Below are 21,412 nucleotides of genomic sequence, written 5' to 3' on the forward strand. Positions count from 1 at the left end.
ACAGCACAAGCGACCGAATGAAAGCGGTCCTGATTCTCTCAACTCAAAGTTCCATTCAAGTCTTCTCAAGGAATGGCTCACGACTCATATCCCCCCGCTGGCTCCCCTCGGATACTCTCCCGGAACATGCAAATTGGAAATGGTGGGCGTGCTGTCGGTACGAGCCGAAGGCCCAGGTCGCGTCGACGTCTCGTCCCCGCGCATCCCATCGCCGTTTCTGCCCTGCGGCACAATCCCCGCGCCGTTCAGACCTACAGGCTCCCCCGCAAACCCTAAGCTGCGCGCGCCGTTCGTTCCAGCCGGCTTGTCGTAAAGCTCATGGCCATCAAAGGTGTTGCTTCTCGACGAAGCAAAGGACAGCGGCTGGGGCCGATGCGACACGTGAATGGGCACGGGCTCAGCCCAGGTGGGGGTGCCAAATGACCTGTTGGCTGTTGTGGGCTGCTGTGGCAGGCTCTGCCTCGCGTTGGTATAGTGCTGCAGGCCATCCCAGTCTCGGGGTATTCGTTCGGCCCCTGGACTGCCCGGGAATGGCTGCGGCTGCGGCTGCGGCTGCCCGAAGCCAGGCCCCGTGGCAGAGCCGTTTGTTACAAACGGATCCGGGGAGAAGATGCTTTCCCCATACGCCGAGCTTGCGCTCAGGGGGGAGACGGGCCCCGCCTGCAAGCCCCTTTGCACGTTCACCTGCAAGTCCGACGGGAACCTCCCGCCCGAAGGCCTCCGCACTGGCGCTGGGGCGCTGTCTTGCCTCTGCTGTTGCTTCTGCTGTTGTTGTTGTTGCTGCTGCTGCTGCTGCTGCTGCTGCTGCTGCTGGACGACAGCCGAAGACTGAAACGGCGGCTCTTCCTCCTCCTCGTCATCATCCAGGGCTCCTCCGTCGCTGCTCAGAGACGACCTCTGCGAGGTTCTGCTGACGCTCCGGCTGCTGGCGCGCACGAGGCTAGTGCGCTCCTCGGGTGTTTGCTCCGTCAGGCGCTTTATGTCGTCATACCAGGCCATCATCGTGTCGTGGCTTTCGGCGCGGAAGACCCATTTGTGGCCGCGGTGCATGGTCCCAACTTGGCGGCCCTTGAGGATAAACTTGTTGGAGGAGCTGCCCTCGACGGAATGGGAGCCGAGCTTTTGCTCCGGAAGATAGAGGGACATCATGGGCGCTTGTGTCTTGTCTGCGGATTTGAACTCGTGGAGGTGAGTGGGCGACAGGACATACCTGGGCCTGTTAGCCATCGTCTGCCTGCTTCTTGGGGGGTTAAAACAGGCGGGAGAAGGCTTACCATCCTGGGGTGTAGCTCTTCAAATATTTGCTCTTGCGCTCTAGCAGCCCGGCTCGGATTTCCTGGCAAGCGTAGTGGTCGCGCCCGGGATAGTGGATGGACTCGGCCGACCGCATGGGGAGGGCAGGATCCACAAAGCGGTCGTCTCGCTGGATAAAGGACGTCCATTCCCTGTTCTTAGGCATCGAGATGGGACCGGCGCGGAGCTCTTCGATGGCGTTGTAAGCAGCATCCGACTCTCGCTTGAGGATGCCGGCATATGCATTGTATGCTTTCTGGATCTCCCCCACAACGATGGACTCGAGTTCCATCCCCGAACTTTCCAGGTTCAGGTACGCCTGGGCATGTTAGGACCGACTTGGATCGAGACCTCCAAAGGGCGGGCATACCTGGTGCAAGTAGTTTTCCTCGTCAATCTGCCTCTCAAGCTGCCTATCCACCGCCAGCCTCAGGAGGTAAGGATCCTGTTTCCCCACCGTCAACGAAGGGTCAAGCTCGGCCTGACCGAGGGCTTCCTGGAGCAGATTGACGGCCCTTCGCGTGTTATCCATCTCCTTCTCGACCGAGTTCTTGAAATCCCCCGCCAGATTCTTAATCTCCTTGATCTTTTGTCCGAGATCGCTCCGCAGCCCAGTCAGCGCCAGGATGACGTCTTCCTCGATTTCCCTGGCCTTGTTGGCTTCGGCAATTGCCTGATTGTTGTACGCTCTGAGTATGTGGAGCGCATCGTCGAGACCGCCAGAAGCGATGAAGCCCGGTGGCGTTGCCGTGTTGTTCAAGACGTTCGCCAGCCTGACGAGGGACTTGGCGCGGTGTTCGTAATGCGTCTGGATCTCTCGGAAGTATGTGATCAGGTCTTTGAGAATCTTGCGCCAGGCTGTCCAAGCGAGCAAGCGTCAGCAGGAAACAGCTTCCCAGGGTGGAAACCTCGGGCATGGCAAGACGAACCTTGGAACCGATTCGCAAGCGCCTCTGTCGGATTGGCCGACGTCGGAACGGGGCAGTAGAAGGCGCTGTGCATCTCATCTTTGTCGGTGGTTGGCTGCAGGGCAAGGCTCCTGACGCTCCCAGCCTTCATGCTTCGGCGGCTCCCGCTGCGCTTCAGGCTCACGCTCCGACGTAGCGAGGCCTTCTTCCTGAGGGTATTCCCGCGAGTCAACGATGCTGCGCCATCTCCAGTCGCTCCGCTCCCATGTCCGGCATACGATGCGGGCCGGTGCGAGTTGACCCCCGATGACTCGGCGATTGAGCTACCCCGTTGGCTGGCATCCCATTCCTCGTTGAACCTGGTCGCCCGAGTACCGTCTGGGGAGGAGAGGCGATGCTCATGGAGGTGCTGCGGGTCTGGAGAGCGGGAGGGCGTATCGCCGTCGGTAATGGCTGGGTGGGATATCGGCTGGGTCTGCTGCTGGGCCAAGTAGCCTGATGTGTCGAAGCCGTTGGGGGGGTTCGTCGCAGGGAGTGCGGTTTTCGCGGTCGACATGGCTGGCTAGCGATGTTGGGTGCGACAGGTGGTGAGCACCTAGACTGCGGGCCAGAATCGCTCGTCTGATGGGCGAGTTAGATTCAGGGGCTCGATATGAGATATCGCGCGCATGCGCACTTACGGGGTCCTGACAGCTGCGGTCAGTTCCTTTCCGGCGTGCCACACGTCGTCCAGCCGCTCTCTTCCGTGGCCAGGCCGTGCGTGAGCGAGGATCGGCGGGCAGTGGTGAAGGAATCTTGCCAATCGGAAGTTCAACGGTTGCGTCACCGCGGTGATGTTGTCGCAGTCAGGAGGTCTCTGGGGCAGTCCTTGGCAGGATTTCCGCTTTTGGTAAGGGGCTGGGGATTTCACCGTGTGAACTCGATGGATCTTGTGCGCTGACACCCACGTCGCAGCCGGCAGGATGGGTTCTAGGACGCGTGATTTCGAGATGTTGTCTTCCTGAGATCGAGTTTGGGTCTCCAAAGAGGGTCGGCCATACCTATACGTCCCCGTGACAAACATGTTATGACATCGGCCGATGCTCCAGTCGTCGATTTCCGAAAATCTGGGCACACGTTCGAGTCCGCCGCCAAATGACGTATGACGTGGCCCCACGCCCTCTCTTGACTCCGCAACCCGAAGAGCTGGGTTACTATACACAGTACTGCGTACTATAGATGCTGGCCATGGCTTGGCTACTACGAGGCAGACTGTAGGACTGTAGTTGTAAGCTTCCATCTCTGAATGGCGACCAATATTGACCGTTGACTTCATTCGATCGACTTCCGACCTTGAAATGCTCCAGGTTCGTAGAGATCGGACGCTGGGCTTCCATAATGACCCGGGCCGTTGTTGATGCTACTAGGCTGCGTGCATGTGATTAGCCTGGTGTTACGACTCATTAAAGGGAGGAGGAGCATGATCCACCTTTGCACAAACCATCCCCGCCCACCTGAGGCAGGTAGCTGGCCCGTACCTGAATGCAGTTTGACGCTGTTTAAGTAGAGGGCCATGCAGATAGAGGTTCACTTTCCAAGAGGCCACTCCGCTTCAAAAAGACAGTCAACAGTGGGCGGTGGGCAGCACAGCTCTCGAGAACCGAAGGCGCTTTACATATGGAGAGTTTTCTGCTCAGTTCACTCCCAGCGCCCATCAACGTTCCATCTGGCAGTACGACAACCCGTTGCCGAGACAAACCGCACGATCTGATGGTGTCCTTTTGGAGTCTAGATGGCGACCTGGCCGTACTCTATAAGTCACCCGTTGATTCTGGCTCTCGCGTATTCGGCGATCCTGCAGAAGAGTACCCGAGACAAGTGATGCGTTCGAGAATGCACGCCGATGAGCCGTGCATGTGCGGTCTCTTACCATTTGGATTGGTCCCCTACGATACAAGTACTCCCGTGGACCAGGGAGACAACTGGCGTTTCTGTTATTTCTAGGCAACCCCCAGGACCCTCAGTGGAAACTCCCGCGTGTTGTTCGTCAATACCTCTGCCGGCAACGTCAGACGAACCACTTCCGGGCAATTGTTTTTTGGGACTCGAGATGGGTCACGGCAGAGAAAGTGCGCGCGAGCACTGGTAGGGCGAGATCCTAGTCCAAGTCCCACACCACCTAAGCCCCCGTCCTCGATTCCTGGAAAAGTTCGTGGCCAGGATTGAATCTGGGATTGCAAGATGCAAGCAAGTAAAAAGATTGAGATCCCGCCGGGCTACATCAGTGGTAATCATCCATCATGAGAATCATGAGAACGACCACGACCCAGCGCTGAGGGCTTGGCTGAAGTCACCCGCTCCCTCGCTCGACTCCTTCGGAGTATCGACTTGCACTTGGATATCACCAGTTGGCATTGAGGATTCCCATGGATAGCCTCAAACAAACGAAAACGGCCACCACTGACACTTCTCGGGCAGATACTGGCGACAAAATCCTGCCCCTTGTGGAAATAACCATGGGTGGTTCTCAGGAAACGGTCAAAGAGCGAGAGGCAGCACAATGCTTCCCCAGCAAAGATCACAACGATTGTTGCCAGGCCCGAGGTGTGGAGAAGGGCGAAAGCCCCACAATTTCAATGTCGGGTCGGACATCCGCGCAAGAGGTGGTCGCCGTGACCCGAGCCTGCACGGCTGGACAAGCGAGGACCGCCGTGGGGTGTTACGGGCGCATTCTGCAGCCAAGCGAATCCTGCCTCGTTCTTCCTTCCTCATCGCTGCAGTCGCAAGCATTTTCCTTCCCCAAATCTCGCAGAGGTTTTCTGCGTACCCTTTCAACAACTTTGAACGTAAGCAACCATTGCTGATTCACACCGCTAATCGTGCCTCGGCGAGCTGCCCTTTCAGCATTTGGAGTCGTCGGGTCATTCGGCTCAAAAGATTTTGTTCGGTCCTTTGAGTGGGATATTTATCCTCGACCGCGTCCTTCATCGACTTTCTCGGGGACGTGTCTCAGCCAAGATTTTTTTTTTTTCGTTTTCGGCCTTCAGAATGTCTTCCTCCCCTGAATACCGGGCAGGCAAGCGACCAAGTAAGTCAAACAAAAACAGAGGAATCGATGGAAACCAACCCGTTGATGGGACTCACACCTCGAGGGAACGGGTGCGGTCATGGTCTCGAGTTCCTGAGCATCACAAAGGCGATCCTTTGATGATTGGGGGCTCATGTTACCTCTGACTCGCAAATTTATTCCTGGGGATCCGGTCCAGTGGGACTGGACGGACGTCCACGGGTGGTCACCTTCGGGAATCTGCCGTCTGGGAAGGTTCAGAGGAAAATTCCCCTGTAACACAGCATTCCCCACCCCGCACCCAGAGATTGCCTCAACGCAATCTCGTCGATATTTTCTGCTCTTTTCAGCATCGCTTGTAAACCGTTACCCTTGGCCTCTAACACGGTTCATTGAATGGAAGGAACCCAGTCGCTTCCGCCGCCGGCGCTGCCACAGCTGGTGGCCGAGCAGCATACGCCCATCCCGCCGACCGACAAGAACTCCAAGCGGCTCATCGTGGTCCTGTCCAATGCCAGCCTCGAAACGTACAAGGCCTCCCACGGCGGATCCAACCGCATGGGCGTTCAAAGGGAGGAGAAGTACTCGCTGCTCAATAGCGACGAGCATATCGGAGTAATGCGCAAGATGAATAGGGATATCAGCGACGCTCGTCCAGATATCACACACCAGGTTTGAGCGGACCCCTTTTTCGTCGACACCCGGCCCGGCTGCTGACCCCTTGCCCTCCCCCAGTGTCTCCTCACCCTCCTCGACTCGCCGGTCAACAAGGCCGGGAAGCTTCAGATCTACATCCAGACCGCCAAGGGTGTGCTGATTGAGGTTTCGCCCTCGGTCCGCATCCCCCGGACGTTCAAGCGGTTCGCCGGCCTGATGGTGCAACTCCTCCATCGCCTCTCCATCAAGGGCACCAACACGCAAGAGAAGCTCCTCAAGGTGATCCAGAACCCTATCACGGATCACCTGCCTCCCAATTGCCGCAAGGTCACGCTCAGCTTCGATGCGCCGCTGGTGCGAGTCCGCGATTACATTGAGACTCTGGGGCCGAACGAGAGCATCTGCGTCTTTGTGGGCGCCATGGCCAAAGGGCCCGACAATTTCGCCGACGCCTACGTGGATGAGAAGATTTCCATCAGTAACTTCAGCCTCTCGGCGAGCGTCGCCTGCAGCAAGTTCTGCCACGCCGCCGAGGATGCTTGGGATATCCTGTGAGCCGCCTCGCGGCACCCATGCCGACGCTGGCCGCGGCATGAAATCATCATGATGGCCCACGCGCATCATCTCGACCAGGAGAATACGGGGACTGGATAGAAAGATCTGCCGGCCCTCTATTTTCAGTTAGGGAGAGCTGCGGTTGACATTGCTGCTTCCTTCCACGATACAACATCGTGGTTAAGGGCCTTTGTCTGACCGGAACTTGGGATGTCTGTGCTTGAGCTGTCGGTGTTTTTACAACCAAAACATGGGGCGTTCAACAACGGATTCCCAAGACGCTTTCGTCGTCTGCGCAGTTTGCCACTTCAACCTGGCCTGCGTCTTCCCCTTATTCTCCGCGAATTTATATGGTTATTTTCCGTTCCATCATGCTTGGGCTCCTCGCGTCCCTGAACGGGCTCTCGTCACCGAAATCGGCTCCTGGGTTTTTCTGCTTCTGCTGACCAACAGGCGTGTTCTAACGGCTTTCGTGACGGCCACCAATGGGTAGCCAACCTGGCCGAACCAGTGGCAACGGAGCTACAAACTCTTTCCAGGTGGCGAGTTTGATGCATCCCGAAACCGGTTGAGAGGATGGGCTGGCTCGATGGCCGAGCCGGAACCATAACGTGTTCTAGGACGTTTTGAATGCCGACATATACTCCAGCTTCAGTGATAGACCGACACTACCTAGGAATGCTGAACATGTGGATCCCGCCGAAACTTTCTGATGACACTCGCTATATGTGCTGCATGCTGGTGGATTCGGCTGGTTCCGTCTTGTTGGTTCTGCACCATACCCGACAGACCCCGCACGAACAGGGCGTATATACTGCAGGCCACCCTTCGAGAAACCTTTGCCAGTAACTTTCTCTCCATGCCCAAGAGGCCGATTGCTTGATGCAATGACAACCTTCTGGTATCCAATCGGTTCCCCCCATCCTCGGTCAGGCAACCAAGCTCCATGCATGTGAACCCACACACTCACACCGACGTGTGGTGGTGACGGCGGGCCAATCATCGAAGCACTTGAACCGCTGGGTCGCGAACTTGTGACCGGCGATAGGTTCTGGCCGGTGAGTGGTAAGCTTAAGTACTGGTTGCTCTGGCCAGGGCTTGATATCCCGCCTGATATCCCGACTGTATGTTGATCACATTTGACCAGCACTCCATGCCAGGCTGAAATTTTGTACATCCCCTGCCCGCACAGGCCCCTCTCTCGTGAACGGCTTGATGAAAACCGTGGTCCTATGACAGTCTGAGCAATACTCTACGTGCTGATATCCAAAGGTGGGGATGATCTGGTCGCTTTCCTGAGGAGTTTTCTCGAAAGGGGCGTCCTGGTGGCGAGGCCCGTCGACGACCTTGATGAAAATGTGGGGTACACCTACGTGGCGAGGCCATCGAAATGCAGGGCAGCCAAACGCAGCGGAACCCGCAGCATGCATTTCCAGGTCTCCCGTCCAGGGGTTTCCATTCGACAGCATGACAGGGCAGCATGGAACGCTCGACCTGGCCCCTCTCCTTCATCCTTTCCAGGATACGGGAGGCGGTTGGGAGGACGGATGAGAGGTACCGCACTTACAGCAGCGGGGGGCGCATCCGTTGGCCTTGCCACACTTAACCGCTTCGGGATCTGAACCTGTGTGGAAATGCAGGGTATGTAGGCTGTGCAGCACCGCGCTTTGCAGGGAAAGCATCCACTACGCAGTACAGGATGGTGGCGATTCAGGTCCGTCCGAATTGTGTGATCACAGTTGTGCTTCTGACGTATCCAATGAGATATCCCCGACCCGAGAGGAGCGCCCATGCCCTCGCTCACACCTTCGCACGTTTTTGGCGATGGCTACCAATTTTCCACGGTAGGGCTTGACGCACCTAGAAACTAGGCTCCCAACATGCCCGCCATGCCGTCATCACCTCATGCCTGGATTCTTATTAACACAAGGAGCACAAAGTCCAGCCTCCCGGCCCTGGACGTCATGCAGGTTGCAGCCCACTGCGGGGCTTGACCAGCCCGTTGGGCAGCACCGGTTCTTTTCGACGTCTTGGACGCTCACCTAACCTCGACTCTTTTGGGTAACAATCAAGAGGGAATGGTCCAAGGGAGCGGTCTTACCAAGTAGCCCAAGTCCCGGAATCATCCGTTGATGGACTGAGGCGCGTCATCTGACGGCCGGTGGAGGAAGACGTTCTGTTGTTGACCGCTGCAGGTAACGTTGACATTCCAGGGCTTGGGCCGCGCTTGTTGGTGACAGGCTCGCTTCGATCTTGCGAGTCATTCCGAGACACGCACTGCAGAGACGCCCTGCAACGGCCCGAGGCAAAAAAAAAGTTCTGAGGTGGTGCGCTGCCTCCCTCACAGCGACAGCTCGGCGCCGCCCGCCCCCCCCCCCCCCCCCAAAAGGACAAGCCGGAAGAACCAGTACATTTTCGACAGCAAACCAGGTCAAACGAGGCTCGGCTCGTGGCACTGCTTGCTTTGGCTCTCTGCTCCCACAAGACCACCCTGTCCATCCGTCCACGCCATCGGTTTTTCCCTGGCACCGCGCAAACTGTTTGACTGGCCCGTAAAGCAAGTTGACGACAGGGCTTTTTCCCGCGCAGCCGCGTTTGCGCCAGCCCCCTCCCGGCCCTCCCGGCCTGCCTGTTCCCGACTACCTGGCCGTGCAACATACACCGCACGGCGCTGTTCTCCCACCCCCTCCCCAAGGCTGCTGTTGTCCTTTGCCCGGCTCCTGAAAGCTAAATCTCGCACCGATGCTTCCCTTTCTGGAGGTCGAGCACCTCCGTTCAGCGTCGACCTTTTACTCGACCGTCCTGCATCCGCTAGGCCTGCGTTACTTGTCCACGGAGGACGGTCACTTCCCCTCTGTCACCTTTGGGAACGCGGCGAAGAGGACTCCTATTTTCCAGATCCGTCAGGTGATCCCAAGCAGAGACCGGCCCCTGAGGATCTCGCGCATAGCCATCAGCGCTCCTTCGGCGGCCGCTGCCGACGACGCATACGAGTTTGCGTTCCAGTCCACCAATCCGGACCCTCGGGACTACCGTTCTCCTCACAACTCATCCGACAGTGGCGCCGCTTCAGCGCGCCAGGTCAACACCAGCGGTGGCGGTACTCGTGTCCTTATAACCGACTTTGTCGGCAATATGCTGGAGATCATCTACCAGCCCCCTCCAGATTACCCACCACACTACAGCGGCTCGACCGTGCGCTACACGCGCTCAACCACCGACGAGGCCACCCGCATCTTGGATTGGAATTACAACGTCGCGACCTCATCCGCCCAGTCGCCAAGCCCAGCATCCGACGCCTCCGTCCGCACGCCTACCCGCCGGCCCTACGCGCCAGCCTATCCTGACGACGACGACGACGACGACGACAACAGAGGCGACGTCAACCCGCTACCGCCGCGCGCCAGCATCCGCCGGAGCGCCACAGTTGGCACAACGCCCGGATACCCCTCCGCAAACCCCGCAAGAGAGAACTCCAACGGCCTGAGCGCCGGCGCTGTCGTTGGGACCCTCCTCGGTGTCGCTGGTGTGGCCGCCGCCGGAGCCTTGGCATACAACAACATGGCCAAGGGTAGCGACAGGACCCGCTCGTATCGCGGGGACTACGACCCGCCGTCCTTGTCCAGGCGGTCGACCCTCCCTGCCAAGTACGACAAGTATGTGGACAGTGGATATGCATCGGATATCAAGGCCTCCCGCTACGTCGATGTCGTCGATGGCTTGCGCCATGTGGACGACTATCCCCCTGTTCCCGACTACCGCCGTCCGCCGCCAGATTATGTTGCTCGGTACTCCGAGGTCCCGTCATCGCGGAGCCGAGATAGGGAGAGGGAGAGGGAGAGGGAGAGGGAGAGGGAGAGGGAGAGGGAGAGGGAGAGGGAGAGGGAGAGGGACTTGGAGGTTGACGTCTACGATGACTACCGCGGCCGGTACTCGTCCTCTCGCTCTCGGCCCTCGTCTGCCCGGCCCCGCAGCGAATCGGCCAGCTATCGCGACCCGTACGTCCCCGCCGCCGAGCCGGACCGGGAACGCCGCAGCTACGCTCCGTCGCGGAGCTCCCGACACCCCGCCGTCTTGCAGCGAGGCTACACCTACGACACGGCCGACCGGGCGGACAGCTACATCTCGGCACGCAGCCACCGGACAAGCAGCACGCTCCGCGTCCCGCCCCCTCCGCCGCCGCCTCTCGACCCGTACGACCCTCCATCGCACTCCAGATCCACCAGCCGCGTGATCACCACCACCTACAAGCTCTCCCCGCCCCGCAGCAACAGCTACGGTCACTCCCGCGAAGGAAGCTACGTTTCGGCGCGGCACATCCCTCTGCCGGACTCCCGCTCGACGAGCTACATCTCTGCGCGCGACATGCCGCTGCCCGAGAGCAGGACGCCGACGTACATCTCGGCCAGGGACGTGCCACTGCCGCCGAGCAGGTCCGGGACGTATGTCTCGTCGAGGCATGCTCCCCTGGCCTCGGCCAGGGCGGATGAGTGGGAGGATCTCGATGAGGATGACGACGATGGGGATGATGGGGACAGCATCGCGCCGAGCGATAGCATTAGCTGCGTTGGGGCGAAGCGGTATCGCTAGGCCGGCGAGGGGAGGCGAGGCGGTGAGCCAAGGGGGTTATGTTTCTAAGCTTCTGTCGGGTTACCTGGGTATGAGAATATGGCATGCTGGCGCCTTTGGGACATGAACACGGATTGTGATGAATGAAAGGTTCATGGCGGTGGGTAAGTTGTGGTTTTGTTTTTGTTTTTGTTGTTGTTTTCTGTCTCTCTTGGGTTGTCTTGGGATCGGCTTGGATACTATGGCAGCGATGCCTGTTCGGTAAGGTACGCAGATATGAACAGCGTTGTATTTTAGCCTTTTCTTTTTTTTTTTTCCTTCCTTTTTGGGGTTTATTTTTTGGAATGTATGGTTTCTATCTGGGTCTGAAATTCTATATCATGAAATTAGGTGACGGCTGAGTTCATTCAATCTCCGTCTCTTGTGAGAAACCGATGCGGCTTGGGGAAGCCAGCGACGTCATGCTATGATCTGCCGCTCCAGGTAAGTATGAGACAGTAACGTTACGTAAGGTACGAAGTTATAGGCGCATCTGCTGCGGACGATCCGATCCGTCCGCGGGGTGTCCTTGGCGCGTCTGCTGAAATTCCGAGTGCGGGGGAGGCAAAACCGCTTTCAATGGAAGCTTTAGCATCAGAATCTCATCCCGCAACAAGTATCCTTGGCACTTCACCCCACGAGGTACAATGTTCAACGTTGGATCTTCAGCGAATTGGCTGCATGTCAATTTCTCTTCGTTTATTATGTCCATTATTTCCTGCATGCGGCCAGAGAATGGCTTCGAATCCTTCCCCCCCCCTCTCCGCCCCCAAAAAAGGCTTCGACGGTCCGAACCCAGAGACAAGACATTCCCCATAATTTTCCCACACCGTGAAGTCCTGGACCTCCGATTGTCGGAATGACATGCCAAAGAGGTCCCCAGCGCTCAGCGGCCGTGTACCCATGACTCCAGTCCCTGGCCGTTTAACATTCACACCGATCCCTTTCAACCGATGCCCAGACCCAGCTGCCCACGTCAATCTTGGGGACACCAAACTGCCGTGTACCCCAGACTTGCAGTGCCTCACTGACTTGCACGCCGGTTCCCTTCCAACCCAGCTGCCCACGTCAATTTTGGGGGACGTGACAACAAACTGCCGCAGACCCCGTGACGAACGTGGGCGTGGGAGGACGATCGCTAGTTGGCAAGCAACACCCCGGGTCCGTTCCGTTCCGCGGGCATTTTCCCCGTTTCGCCCCCCCCCCCCCCCCCTGCTCCTTCTTGGGCTACAGATAACTACTGCACGGGGGCCTGCTTTGGTACATACACAGTAGGGTACTCCCTGGCATTTCGGCTGCCGCTGCGGAAGGTTCCCCTGGTAGCAGTGACTCAAACGCAGATAGCATTCTCGTTGTGAAGGGTTTTCTGTATCTCACACATTCCTGGTGGCACCCACCCGGCTGGAGCCTCCCTCCCCGACAACCTTCTTTCTCCTCCCAGGCACGGCGAGAATAAGAGAGTCCTGTAGTCAAGTCACAAAATCAAATAACCCGGTCGTGACAATGCCTCGGATCGATCTTGGCGAGTCCATCCCGCCGCACACGGCTCATGTAAGTACAGTCTCCTCACGGCGACATGGGAGGAATGAGACAGCTGACAAGGCTGCCCAGGCCCTGAGCGTCTCGCTGCCAACATGGAAGGCCAATATTGGCTATGAAGAGGGGGAGGAATGGGTTGTGGGTCGTATGGTGACAGGCTACCCTCGGTACGTCGGAACTTTATACCATGATATCTCTGTACGGGCGTGTCGCATGCTGATGCTCTCTTCCACAGCTTCTTCATCCACAGGAGCATCCAGGCCTTCGCGGCAGATATCCTCGCAAAGTCGGGAACTTCAAAGACCAAGGCCTTCCTATTCCCAAGCCGCCGGGCCGCCGCCCGCTGCACCTCCTTCGTCGAGTCCCAAGCTCCCCCCGAGATCGCGGCCTCGCTCGTCACCGTCAACCTCGTCCTGGACCCGACAAGGCCGACCCCCGAGGTTCTGGCAACCTACTGTCCTGAGATCTCCGCCGTGCTCTGTGACCAGGCATCCTTTCCCTTCGTCAAGCAGTACTGGCAGCACTCGGGCGAGGGCATCTCTAGCCGCCGGGCAGAGTTCTGTCACGGCCTCTTCAAAGATGGCCTTCTGCATCTCGAGGACAGCATCGCCTCGAGCACGGGGGTCACGAGCCCCAAGCCATGTCGAGGCCCGAAGCGCTACCAGCGCCTGTCCTCCGTTGACGCGACCAAGCCCGTTCCATCCGCTCAGCCAGCCCAGAATGGGGCTTCGGCCGACACCCAAGAGTCGGAATCCTTCCGTTTCCTCGAGGAGCGTTTCGGTCGCAACCTCGACGTCTCCTTCGTCCAGCCCGCCAAGTCGGCCATCAAGCGGCGCATTGCCGGCGCGCTGCGCAGCAACAAGGAGCTCTCTCACACGCCCCCGCCTGAGGGCGAGATGGAGTCCAACTTGCGCGGCATCGTCAACCTCCGCGAAGACGACATATACCTCTTCCCTTGCGGCATGAACGCCATTTATAACGCACACCGCGCCCTGCTCGGGGCCCGCGGCAGCAACTTGAAGAGCATCGACTTTGGCTTCCCCTACGTCGACACGCTCAAGATCCTGGAAAAGTTCGGCCCCGGTGTTGTGTTCTACGGCCACGCTTCCGAGGCCGATTATGAGCACCTCGAGAGGCGCCTTGAGGGTGGGGAGCGCTTCCTGGCGGTCTTCTGCGAGTTTCCCAGCAACCCGCTCCTCGCCTGCCCCGACATGAAACGTCTCCGCCAGCTCGCCGACAAGTATGACTTCGCCGTGGTCGTGGACGAGACGATCGGCACCTTCGCCAACATCAACGTCCTCCCCTTCGCCGACATCGTCGTCAGCAGCCTGTCCAAGATCTTCTCGGGCGACGCTAACGTCATGGGCGGCAGCGCCATCTTCAATCCCAATGGCCGCTACTACTCGGCGCTGAAGGCGTGGGTCGAGACCGAGTACGAGGACACGTACTGGCCCGAGGACATCATGTTCATGGAGCGCAATAGTCGTGATTTCGTCTCGCGCATTGATCGCATCAACGCCAACGCCGAGGCTATCGTGGATGTGTTGAGGGCCAGCCCGCTCGTCAAGCGGGTGTTTTACCCGCGGTACAACGAATCCAGGGCAAACTACGAGGCCTGTCAGCTTCCAAGCGGCGGGTATGGAGGGTTGATCTCTTTCGTGTTCTATAAGAAAGAGCAGGCCGTGGCCTTTTATGATGCCATCGACACCGCCAAGGGCCCAAGCTTGGGAACCAACTTTACGCTCACCTCGCCGTACGTGGTGCTGGCGCATTACCAGGAGCTGGACTGGGCGGAGCAGTATGGGGTTGAGAGAGATTTGATCCGGATTAGCGTCGGGTTGGAGGAAACAGAGCATCTCGTGAACGTCTTCAAAGAGGCGTTGAGAGTTGCGGAGGGCGTTGAGACACAACAGTAGCCGCCACGAACGTCGGCGCGGGGGAACAAAACATTAGAGTTGCATATATAGGAGGCTAGCAGCGGCATCGTGCCTTGGTATGCAAACGTTCACCGCGAGTATGACAAGCTCGGCACAGGAGCTTCTTCGCCGTGCCCAAGGATCTCCGCGGCGCCGCGCCTTGCTTTCTATTACATTACGTTGCACGTCGGGGGAGGATGATCGTTGACGTAGACATCTCCGAACAAGTCCCTGCGCCTCTCGAGCTCATTGAACTGCTGCTTTTCCTTGGTCTCCTTGGGGAACCACGTCTCGAGGTACCGCACCAGCGCCTCGTCGATGTTTGCTACGCCAGGGTCAGAAGGTGACCGTAAAACTGCCATGTTGACGACAAGGGGCTTACATTCGTCTGCTTTCTGCACCACCTCGGCTCGACACAGCGGACAGAAGCGCCTGTTTTGGTTTTGCATCTTGATCATGCAGCGGATGCAGAAGAGATGGCTGCAGGCAAGCCGGATGGGGAGCCAGCAGATCGAGAGGCCTGGGCACGCATGCGTCATCAGCTTCAGGTCCGCCTTGAGATGCCGGCGCGAGACATGGCGGTGGGCGACTCACAAATGGTGCACGAAAAGTCCACAACCTGCGGGACGAGGTTAACCACCTCCCGAGCCAGCTGGGCGCAGATATCCCTGGATATGCTTCCCGAGATGATCTGGGCCGAGTACATGAGCTTTGGAAACGTGGACTTGACGCCCAGGGCGGTGCGCTTGTCGAATTCTGACCCGAGAGGTTAGCCCGATGGTCCCGCCGCCTGGCATGGAGTTCGCTTGCTTCGCTCACTCTTGATAATCTTGGTCACGGCCGTCTGATTCAGCTCTTGAAACCGCAAATTCTGCAGCAGGGTCGCGTTGAGCTCCAAGAACTGGTTATACGCCACCGCGCTCGACTGGATCTTGAACTGCTGCGGCAGCTGGCGCTTGTTCACCTCCTCCTGGAACCACACGAGCTGCTTGCGCGCGGCATCGCTCTTCCGGAGACCGCCATCCGCCTCGGTCGTGGAGAAGAAGACCTCTGCCGCCAGGTACAGCTCGAAGATCTCACGCCAGCGGTACAGGTCCGACTTGGAGAGCCGGACCATCCCTTTGCGAGGGCGGGCAACGCCGGCGATTTCGGTGCCCAGGACGTGGATCTGGTTGTTCATTAACTGCCGCTCCTTGTGCTGCAATGTGTCGAGCTCCTCGACATCGGTCTGGAGGATGCTGAAAAAGCGCGCGTCGGAGTCGAGGGGGATCTTGACCCATTCATCCCCGCCGGGGCTCCCGCTGTCGCCATCCAGAGCGGGAGCAGGCGGCACCACGGCGCCGTCCGGCGGGAGCTCGGATGCGGTAGGGGGCGGCGGCAGGCTCCGGGCTCCCGGACGCACAACCAGCTTGGGCCGCAGCAGGTGCGACGAGTCGGTCTCGAGGCGGTACTCGGCCTTGTGCTCCTGAAGCAGCCGCTGGAGCGTGTCCGGGCTGTAGCCGTTCTTGATGAGCTCCTCGCGGACCTTTCCCAGGATCTTTTTGAGCTGGCGATAGGGAACGGCCTTCTCGACCCAGTGCTGCGGGTAGCTGTCAGCGGCGAGGGCCTCTTGAAAAGTGTGGCCGAACTTCATGGCGATAAAACTAGCGGAGGCGGCGACCACAACGAAACGGACGGCGACCCCGAGAACTGCGTACGCATGGCGGAAACCCAATCCATGAAGCGCGGCGCTCCCGGCCGAAGATGTGCGGGAAACCGGCTACCTCGTGTGCACAAATGAGCGTGCGTGAAGGCGGTTGCGAGAACACGGATTCAGGGCGGCTTGGTGGGCAATAACAGGGCTGCCTCGATAGAAAGGCGGTTCTAGAGGCCAAAGCATGAAAGCAAAATATGAACGACTTGGCCCGAAAGCCATGCACCGCTTCGAAGATACGGTGCAGCACCTTCAAGACGATGAGGGGCCTGGCCGCCTCAAAAGCCCTCCTGCTACCGAGCTTGTTACCTAAGAGGTTTAAGTGGGTTGGGGATCAGGCGTGGTGGGTATCTGTAGCCCGCCCCCGGTCGGGCATGCCCCAGGTCAGAGTCAGGTCAGGGGATCGTCAAGGAGGTTGCCTTGCCGTCCTTCATGGTTTGGCAGGTCTGGTATTTCCGGGGCGCGTGATGCCTGTTCGAGGACAGGAGGGCAAAGCAGCTGGCCGCACGGGGGTGGAAAGATTGCTGCTTTGGGACGACGCCAGGCCCAGTGGCGAATGGGACCCTGAACGGATGCGGATGTTCACACCATCAGCTCAGAAAATGAATCCTGTGGACAAGCCGGGAGGTGGTTCAGGGGGACCCACAGTGGGAACCGTACACCAAAACCACTGCACTCCAGGCGGGAAGAACTGGCACGTCGTCGCCGCAGTCACATACGTTAGTTCACGTTAACTACCTCACACGGGGGTGGTGCACGGGCCCCCCGGGCAAGGCGAAGGCTTCCAGACGGCAGTTCGTACCGTGTTGGGTACTTGTACTAACTATACGCTAACTACCTATACGGGGAGCTTCTGCCCCGCATTATCCCAGGGTTACACAGTACGCATTACAGTACGGACCTCCCTTACAACGGCTCCAGCCTTGATTGAGCCTTGGACGGACAAAACCAGCGTATTGTCACGTAACCGGAAACCTCCGTCTGCCCCACCCCCACCATGATTTTGCTTACACGCGCCGCCGCCTTGTCCATGTTTTCATGGTACATGCGGAGCCCTGTCTGGAACAGCAGGGTCCTCTGCCAGCAACGTTGAAGAGAGTCCGTATCTTAATCCTCCAGGACGCCAGAAGCCTGCCTTTCTACTCCTCGGCTGAAAAATCACCACAAGTTCTGCTGAGCAAGGCTGGAAATAGCAAGCGATGGGCGCTGAACAGTCGGCTCCGCGGGACAGCCAGGCGGCGACCCCGCGCAAGACCTGTTACTATGAACTGCTGGGGGTAGACCGAGCGGCTACCGAGGAGGAGTAGGTCTGCTCCGTCGTGACCCATGGGCTGGCAAACAACATTCTGATACCAGGGCGGCACAGGATTCGGAGAGCATACAAGAGGAAAGCCCTCGAGCTGCACCCAGATCGCAATCTCAACGACACCGAGAACGCGACCAGGAAATTTGCTGAAGTCCAGTCCGCCTACGAGGTCCTCATCGATCCCCAGGAACGCGCTTGGTACGACTCCCACCGCGATGCCATTCTCAGCGGCGAGGACGACGCTGTCGGGGCCGGGGCTCCGCCCTCGGACCGCTCCGGCAGCGGCCACACCTCGGCAAACGCCATCTTCGCTCTCATGAGCCGCTTCAACTCGGCCGTCCCTATGGATGATAGCCCTCGTGGCTTCTTTGGGATCCTCAACGAGTTCTTTGACCAGCTGGCCGCCGAGGAGGCCGCCGCGTGCGATTGGGCGGGCATCGCGCCCACCGAGTACCCCCCCTTCGGCAAGTCTACCGACGACTACAACGCCGTCGCAAAGCGCTTCTACAACGTCTGGTCGAGTTTCTCAACCAAGAAGTCGTTCAGTTGGAGGGACAAGTACCGCCTCTCGGAAGCGCCCGATCGCCGGATACGTCGGCTGATGGAGAAGGAGAACAAGAAGTTCCGCGACGAGGGCATCCGGGAGTTCAACGACGCGGTCCTGTCGCTGGTGGCGTTCGTCAAGAAGCGCGACCCTCGCTACGTGCCGAACTCGCAGTCCGAAGCAGAGAGGCAGCAGATGTTGCGAAACTCGGCCGCCGCCCAGGCGGCGCGATCGAGGGCGGCGAATCAGGAGAAGCTTGCCGAGTACGTCATTCCGGAGTGGGCGCAGTCCCGCGACGACGACGAGCAGCACTATGACGAATATTCCATGTCTGAGGAAGAGGATGAGGTGGAGGAGATTGAGTGTGTTGTGTGCAACAAGACCTTTAAGAGCGAGAAGCAGTTTGAGGCACACGAGAAGAGCAAGAAGCACATCAAGGCCGTGCAGCAGCTCAAGAGGCAGATGCGAAAGGAAAACGCCCATCTGGATCTTGACGAGACCCCATCGCCATCATCACGCACTTCCCTGCAACAACCAGACGACGCGGGTCGTGAGGCACCCGAGGAACCTCCGGCGAAGCACGAAACGCCGCAAGCACCGCCAGATGAGCCAGAACCCCCCCAGCAGGGCGCAGAGTCCGAATCGGACGCCGAGGATGACGAGTATGCGCCTCGATCCGTGGTCGAGGAGCGCATCATGAGCGGTCCCTCGCGCGGGAAAAAGCCGACAGCATCTGCGGGTGACGCGGGGGCTACAGCAGACTCGGCGGCAGCCAGCCTCGACGACCTAACCCTCGACGACGCAAAGCCCGAGGCCAAGAAGATTGGCAAGGCGAAGTTAAAACGGGAGAAGAAGGCCGCTCGTCAAGCCGCCGAGGCGGCGGCGGCGGAGGTGGTAAGTTCAAGTCGTCGGTTCTGCGCTCTCCCTCAACACGCATGATCCATGAAGCCACATCCTGACGCACGACCAGCACAAGTGCGCCCGCTGCAGCGAGACCTTCACATCCCGGACCAAGCTCTTTGATCACATCAGGGAACTCAACCATGCAGCACCAGTGCCAGTTTCCAATCACAAGGCCGGCGGCGGCAAGAAGAAGAAACGGTAACAGGACCGCATATCACCAGCTCATGCCAAAGATGATGATTTAGGGGTGTGGCCGATGACATATCTGCCTTTGATAGATTCATGACTGCGAAAGAAACGACCAGGATGGGTGGATGTTAGAGCAATATACCCAGCCGATGTTTACGAAAAGCCTCGGCCCTGCTGCTCATTGCCAATTTCCTGCTAAAGACAGATCCCGGTTTCGGGAATCCCTTGAAGCCAAAACACCATTCCACCATCCGCCGCCGATCATTATTCCCTAAAAGCCAAACCGTACAGGCCATACAAGCCTACGCGTTAAGTATCGTGTCGTCATCGTCATCACTCCCACTCAACGTCTGCACCTCATCGATCGCCTCCGCCCTCTCGACACCCATCCCCAGCGCCGGATCGTGCGGCGACACGGTAATGATCGACTTGCCCTGCACGTGCTTGACCGCGCGCTTGAACGTGTCCCAGTCATCCTCGTCCTTGATCAGGAACCCGATCAGCATGCTGGGGTCCATATCCTCGACGTGCAGCTGCCGCAAGCGTCGGGTATGGCAGCAGGCCACTTCCTCTGGCGTGTACTCAAGGGCGTTTTCGCGATAGGGAAGCATGGGACGAGGGTGGTGCGGGTCAAGGTAGAAGAGCCATTGCCCTTGAACTCCGACGAAGTAGTGGGATTGAGAGGGGCGGCCGCTGAGCAGGGGGTCAGCATGCAGAGGGGCTAGGGAGGGGTGGTCAGGAGGGCTACTCACCCTGCGATGCCCACAGATTGCTCCATTTGGAGGGTGGAGATGAGAGCTTGCTCGTAGACCTGGTTGATCTTGTCGATGCCCAGCCTAGTGCAGACCAGGAGCAGAGTAGGGTGGAAGGTTTCGCCGTCGGGTTTGGCGGCTGCCATGAAACCATCCTCGTAGACATCGGGTAGATCGCCTGTCGAGTATACCCGGAGCGAGCTCTCGTGCTTATTCACCAAGGCCCTGGACGCTTGGTCAGCATTCGAGATTCCGTCGCGACGGGGAACGAAGGAAGGTCAGAAAGGGAGGTAGCATACTGGATGCACCGCGCCGCAGCTGACGGGCCGAACCACTCTCCCGGGTACTTCCCGCACGCTACTTCTCCGTGTTTAACAAAACTATGGATCGAGTACGGAGCGCGGGGATCATCCGCAAACAGGGCCAGTATCTCGCGGTCGCCGTCGGGGTCCGACGTTCTTCGCCAATCTGCGATCACTCCGGCGTGAGTTCATGGCCATGGTGACGGAGACAGGAGAGGGTTACATACCGCGCCCCAACCGGGAAATCGCCAATGCGTTCGCTAGCAAGCTCTGCCCCGACCGAATCATACAACCCCAACCCGTATCTGACGTGAACCCCATAAAGTCGCCGAAGGAGGTTTTCAGGCGCATGGTGAACGAAAGGGACGCCGCCGCCCTGGGATCGGGGGACTTGGGGATCAGCTCAAACCCCATGCGGTATGTCATCCATATCCGAGACTCAAAATCGTCCAGGAAGGCCGGCGGCCACCCCCGGTCTTCGCCATCGTCGTCGTAGGCGAGCGACGAGCTGACGGTGCTGCTTGCGGTCGAGTCGGACGGGGTCTCTGGGGCCTGCTCACCGCTGCTGAGCGAGGACGAGGCGGCGGTGGTGATGGCGGGAGGGAGGGGTGGTTCGGCGGTCGTTGGAGCTGACTCGACAGCGGCATCGGCCTTGCCTTCGGCTGGGGGAGTACCCAGGCCGCCTGGTGTTGGTGGTGGTTGTTCGGGAGTCTTCGCGCGCGTGTAGGACCGGCCGAGGCACCAGACGGGCTCGTTGGAGGCACGATCATTTGTGGGCTCTGGGTCCCATATCTTCTGTAGAATACGGCGGCTAACACGGCCTACTTCTGCTCCGGCGGCTTTGGCGACCTCCATTGCATCGACGAGCTTTGGAGAGGTGCTAGAGACGGCGGACGGCCAGGCGCTGCTCATCGGCGACTGCTTCTCGGAGAGCCGAACCGACACGGGACGGTTGGCGCTGGGACAGTGGAGAAGATGACGTCGGTTTGCTTGGATGTGGAGACAGCCTTCAACAAAAAAGCCAGCTAGGCAGTTCAACTGTAGAATCCAAAATGCTGGGAATGTCAGACTTGCGCCACAAAATACAGTCGCAAGTTCACTTGTCAGTGGATGCCTTCGGAACCCCCTGGGTGGTTTGTCTGCGAGTTGGTCCCGAGCTGGACGCCCCGATAGCTGACCGTCTCCAGGACCAGTCCAGCCT

The 21,412-nt window shown here is 58.9% G+C and overlaps 7 protein-coding genes across 7 annotated transcripts; 4 read left to right on the forward strand and 3 right to left on the reverse strand.

Annotated features, from left to right (window-relative positions):
- Nucleotides 1-84: 84 nt before the first annotated feature.
- On the reverse strand, nucleotides 85-2,757 carry VTJ83DRAFT_3008 (uncharacterized protein; the record flags this gene model as incomplete). Its single annotated transcript, XM_071009342.1, has 4 exons — nucleotides 85-1,210; nucleotides 1,275-1,612; nucleotides 1,664-2,151; nucleotides 2,223-2,757. The coding sequence occupies 4 exons, from the start codon at nucleotides 2,755-2,757 to the stop codon at nucleotides 85-87; spliced, it is 2,487 nt and encodes an 828-aa protein (XP_070866889.1).
- Nucleotides 2,758-5,228: 2,471 nt separating this feature from the next.
- On the forward strand, nucleotides 5,229-6,459 carry VTJ83DRAFT_3009 (uncharacterized protein; the record flags this gene model as incomplete). The annotated part of the gene is made up of 3 exons (XM_071009343.1): nucleotides 5,229-5,268; nucleotides 5,651-5,919; nucleotides 5,983-6,459. The coding sequence occupies 3 exons, from the start codon at nucleotides 5,229-5,231 to the stop codon at nucleotides 6,457-6,459; spliced, it is 786 nt and encodes a 261-aa protein (XP_070866890.1).
- A 2,742-nt stretch (nucleotides 6,460-9,201) lies between these two features.
- On the forward strand, nucleotides 9,202-11,049 carry VTJ83DRAFT_3010 (uncharacterized protein; the record flags this gene model as incomplete). The annotated part of the gene is made up of 1 exon (XM_071009345.1): nucleotides 9,202-11,049. The coding sequence occupies one exon, from the start codon at nucleotides 9,202-9,204 to the stop codon at nucleotides 11,047-11,049; it is 1,848 nt and encodes a 615-aa protein (XP_070866891.1).
- A 1,521-nt stretch (nucleotides 11,050-12,570) lies between these two features.
- On the forward strand, nucleotides 12,571-14,522 carry VTJ83DRAFT_3011 (uncharacterized protein; the record flags this gene model as incomplete). The annotated part of the gene is made up of 3 exons (XM_071009346.1): nucleotides 12,571-12,618; nucleotides 12,679-12,773; nucleotides 12,842-14,522. The coding sequence occupies 3 exons, from the start codon at nucleotides 12,571-12,573 to the stop codon at nucleotides 14,520-14,522; spliced, it is 1,824 nt and encodes a 607-aa protein (XP_070866892.1).
- Nucleotides 14,523-14,692: 170 nt separating this feature from the next.
- VTJ83DRAFT_3012 (uncharacterized protein) lies at nucleotides 14,693-16,155 on the reverse strand (the record flags this gene model as incomplete). Its single annotated transcript, XM_071009347.1, has 4 exons — nucleotides 14,693-14,847; nucleotides 14,905-15,042; nucleotides 15,117-15,278; nucleotides 15,342-16,155. The coding sequence occupies 4 exons, from the start codon at nucleotides 16,153-16,155 to the stop codon at nucleotides 14,693-14,695; spliced, it is 1,269 nt and encodes a 422-aa protein (XP_070866893.1).
- A 1,259-nt stretch (nucleotides 16,156-17,414) lies between these two features.
- VTJ83DRAFT_3013 (uncharacterized protein) lies at nucleotides 17,415-19,170 on the forward strand (the record flags this gene model as incomplete). The annotated part of the gene is made up of 3 exons (XM_071009348.1): nucleotides 17,415-17,518; nucleotides 17,582-18,959; nucleotides 19,036-19,170. The coding sequence occupies 3 exons, from the start codon at nucleotides 17,415-17,417 to the stop codon at nucleotides 19,168-19,170; spliced, it is 1,617 nt and encodes a 538-aa protein (XP_070866894.1).
- Nucleotides 19,171-19,459: 289 nt separating this feature from the next.
- VTJ83DRAFT_3014 (uncharacterized protein) lies at nucleotides 19,460-21,123 on the reverse strand (the record flags this gene model as incomplete). Its single annotated transcript, XM_071009349.1, has 4 exons — nucleotides 19,460-19,850; nucleotides 19,910-20,134; nucleotides 20,209-20,377; nucleotides 20,439-21,123. The coding sequence occupies 4 exons, from the start codon at nucleotides 21,121-21,123 to the stop codon at nucleotides 19,460-19,462; spliced, it is 1,470 nt and encodes a 489-aa protein (XP_070866895.1).
- Nucleotides 21,124-21,412: the final 289 nt, after the last annotated feature.

Source organism: Remersonia thermophila, chromosome 3 (genome assembly GCF_042764415.1).
Source record: "Remersonia thermophila strain ATCC 22073 chromosome 3, whole genome shotgun sequence".
In the NCBI taxonomy this organism is placed as follows: domain Eukaryota; kingdom Fungi; phylum Ascomycota; class Sordariomycetes; order Sordariales; family Chaetomiaceae; genus Remersonia; species Remersonia thermophila.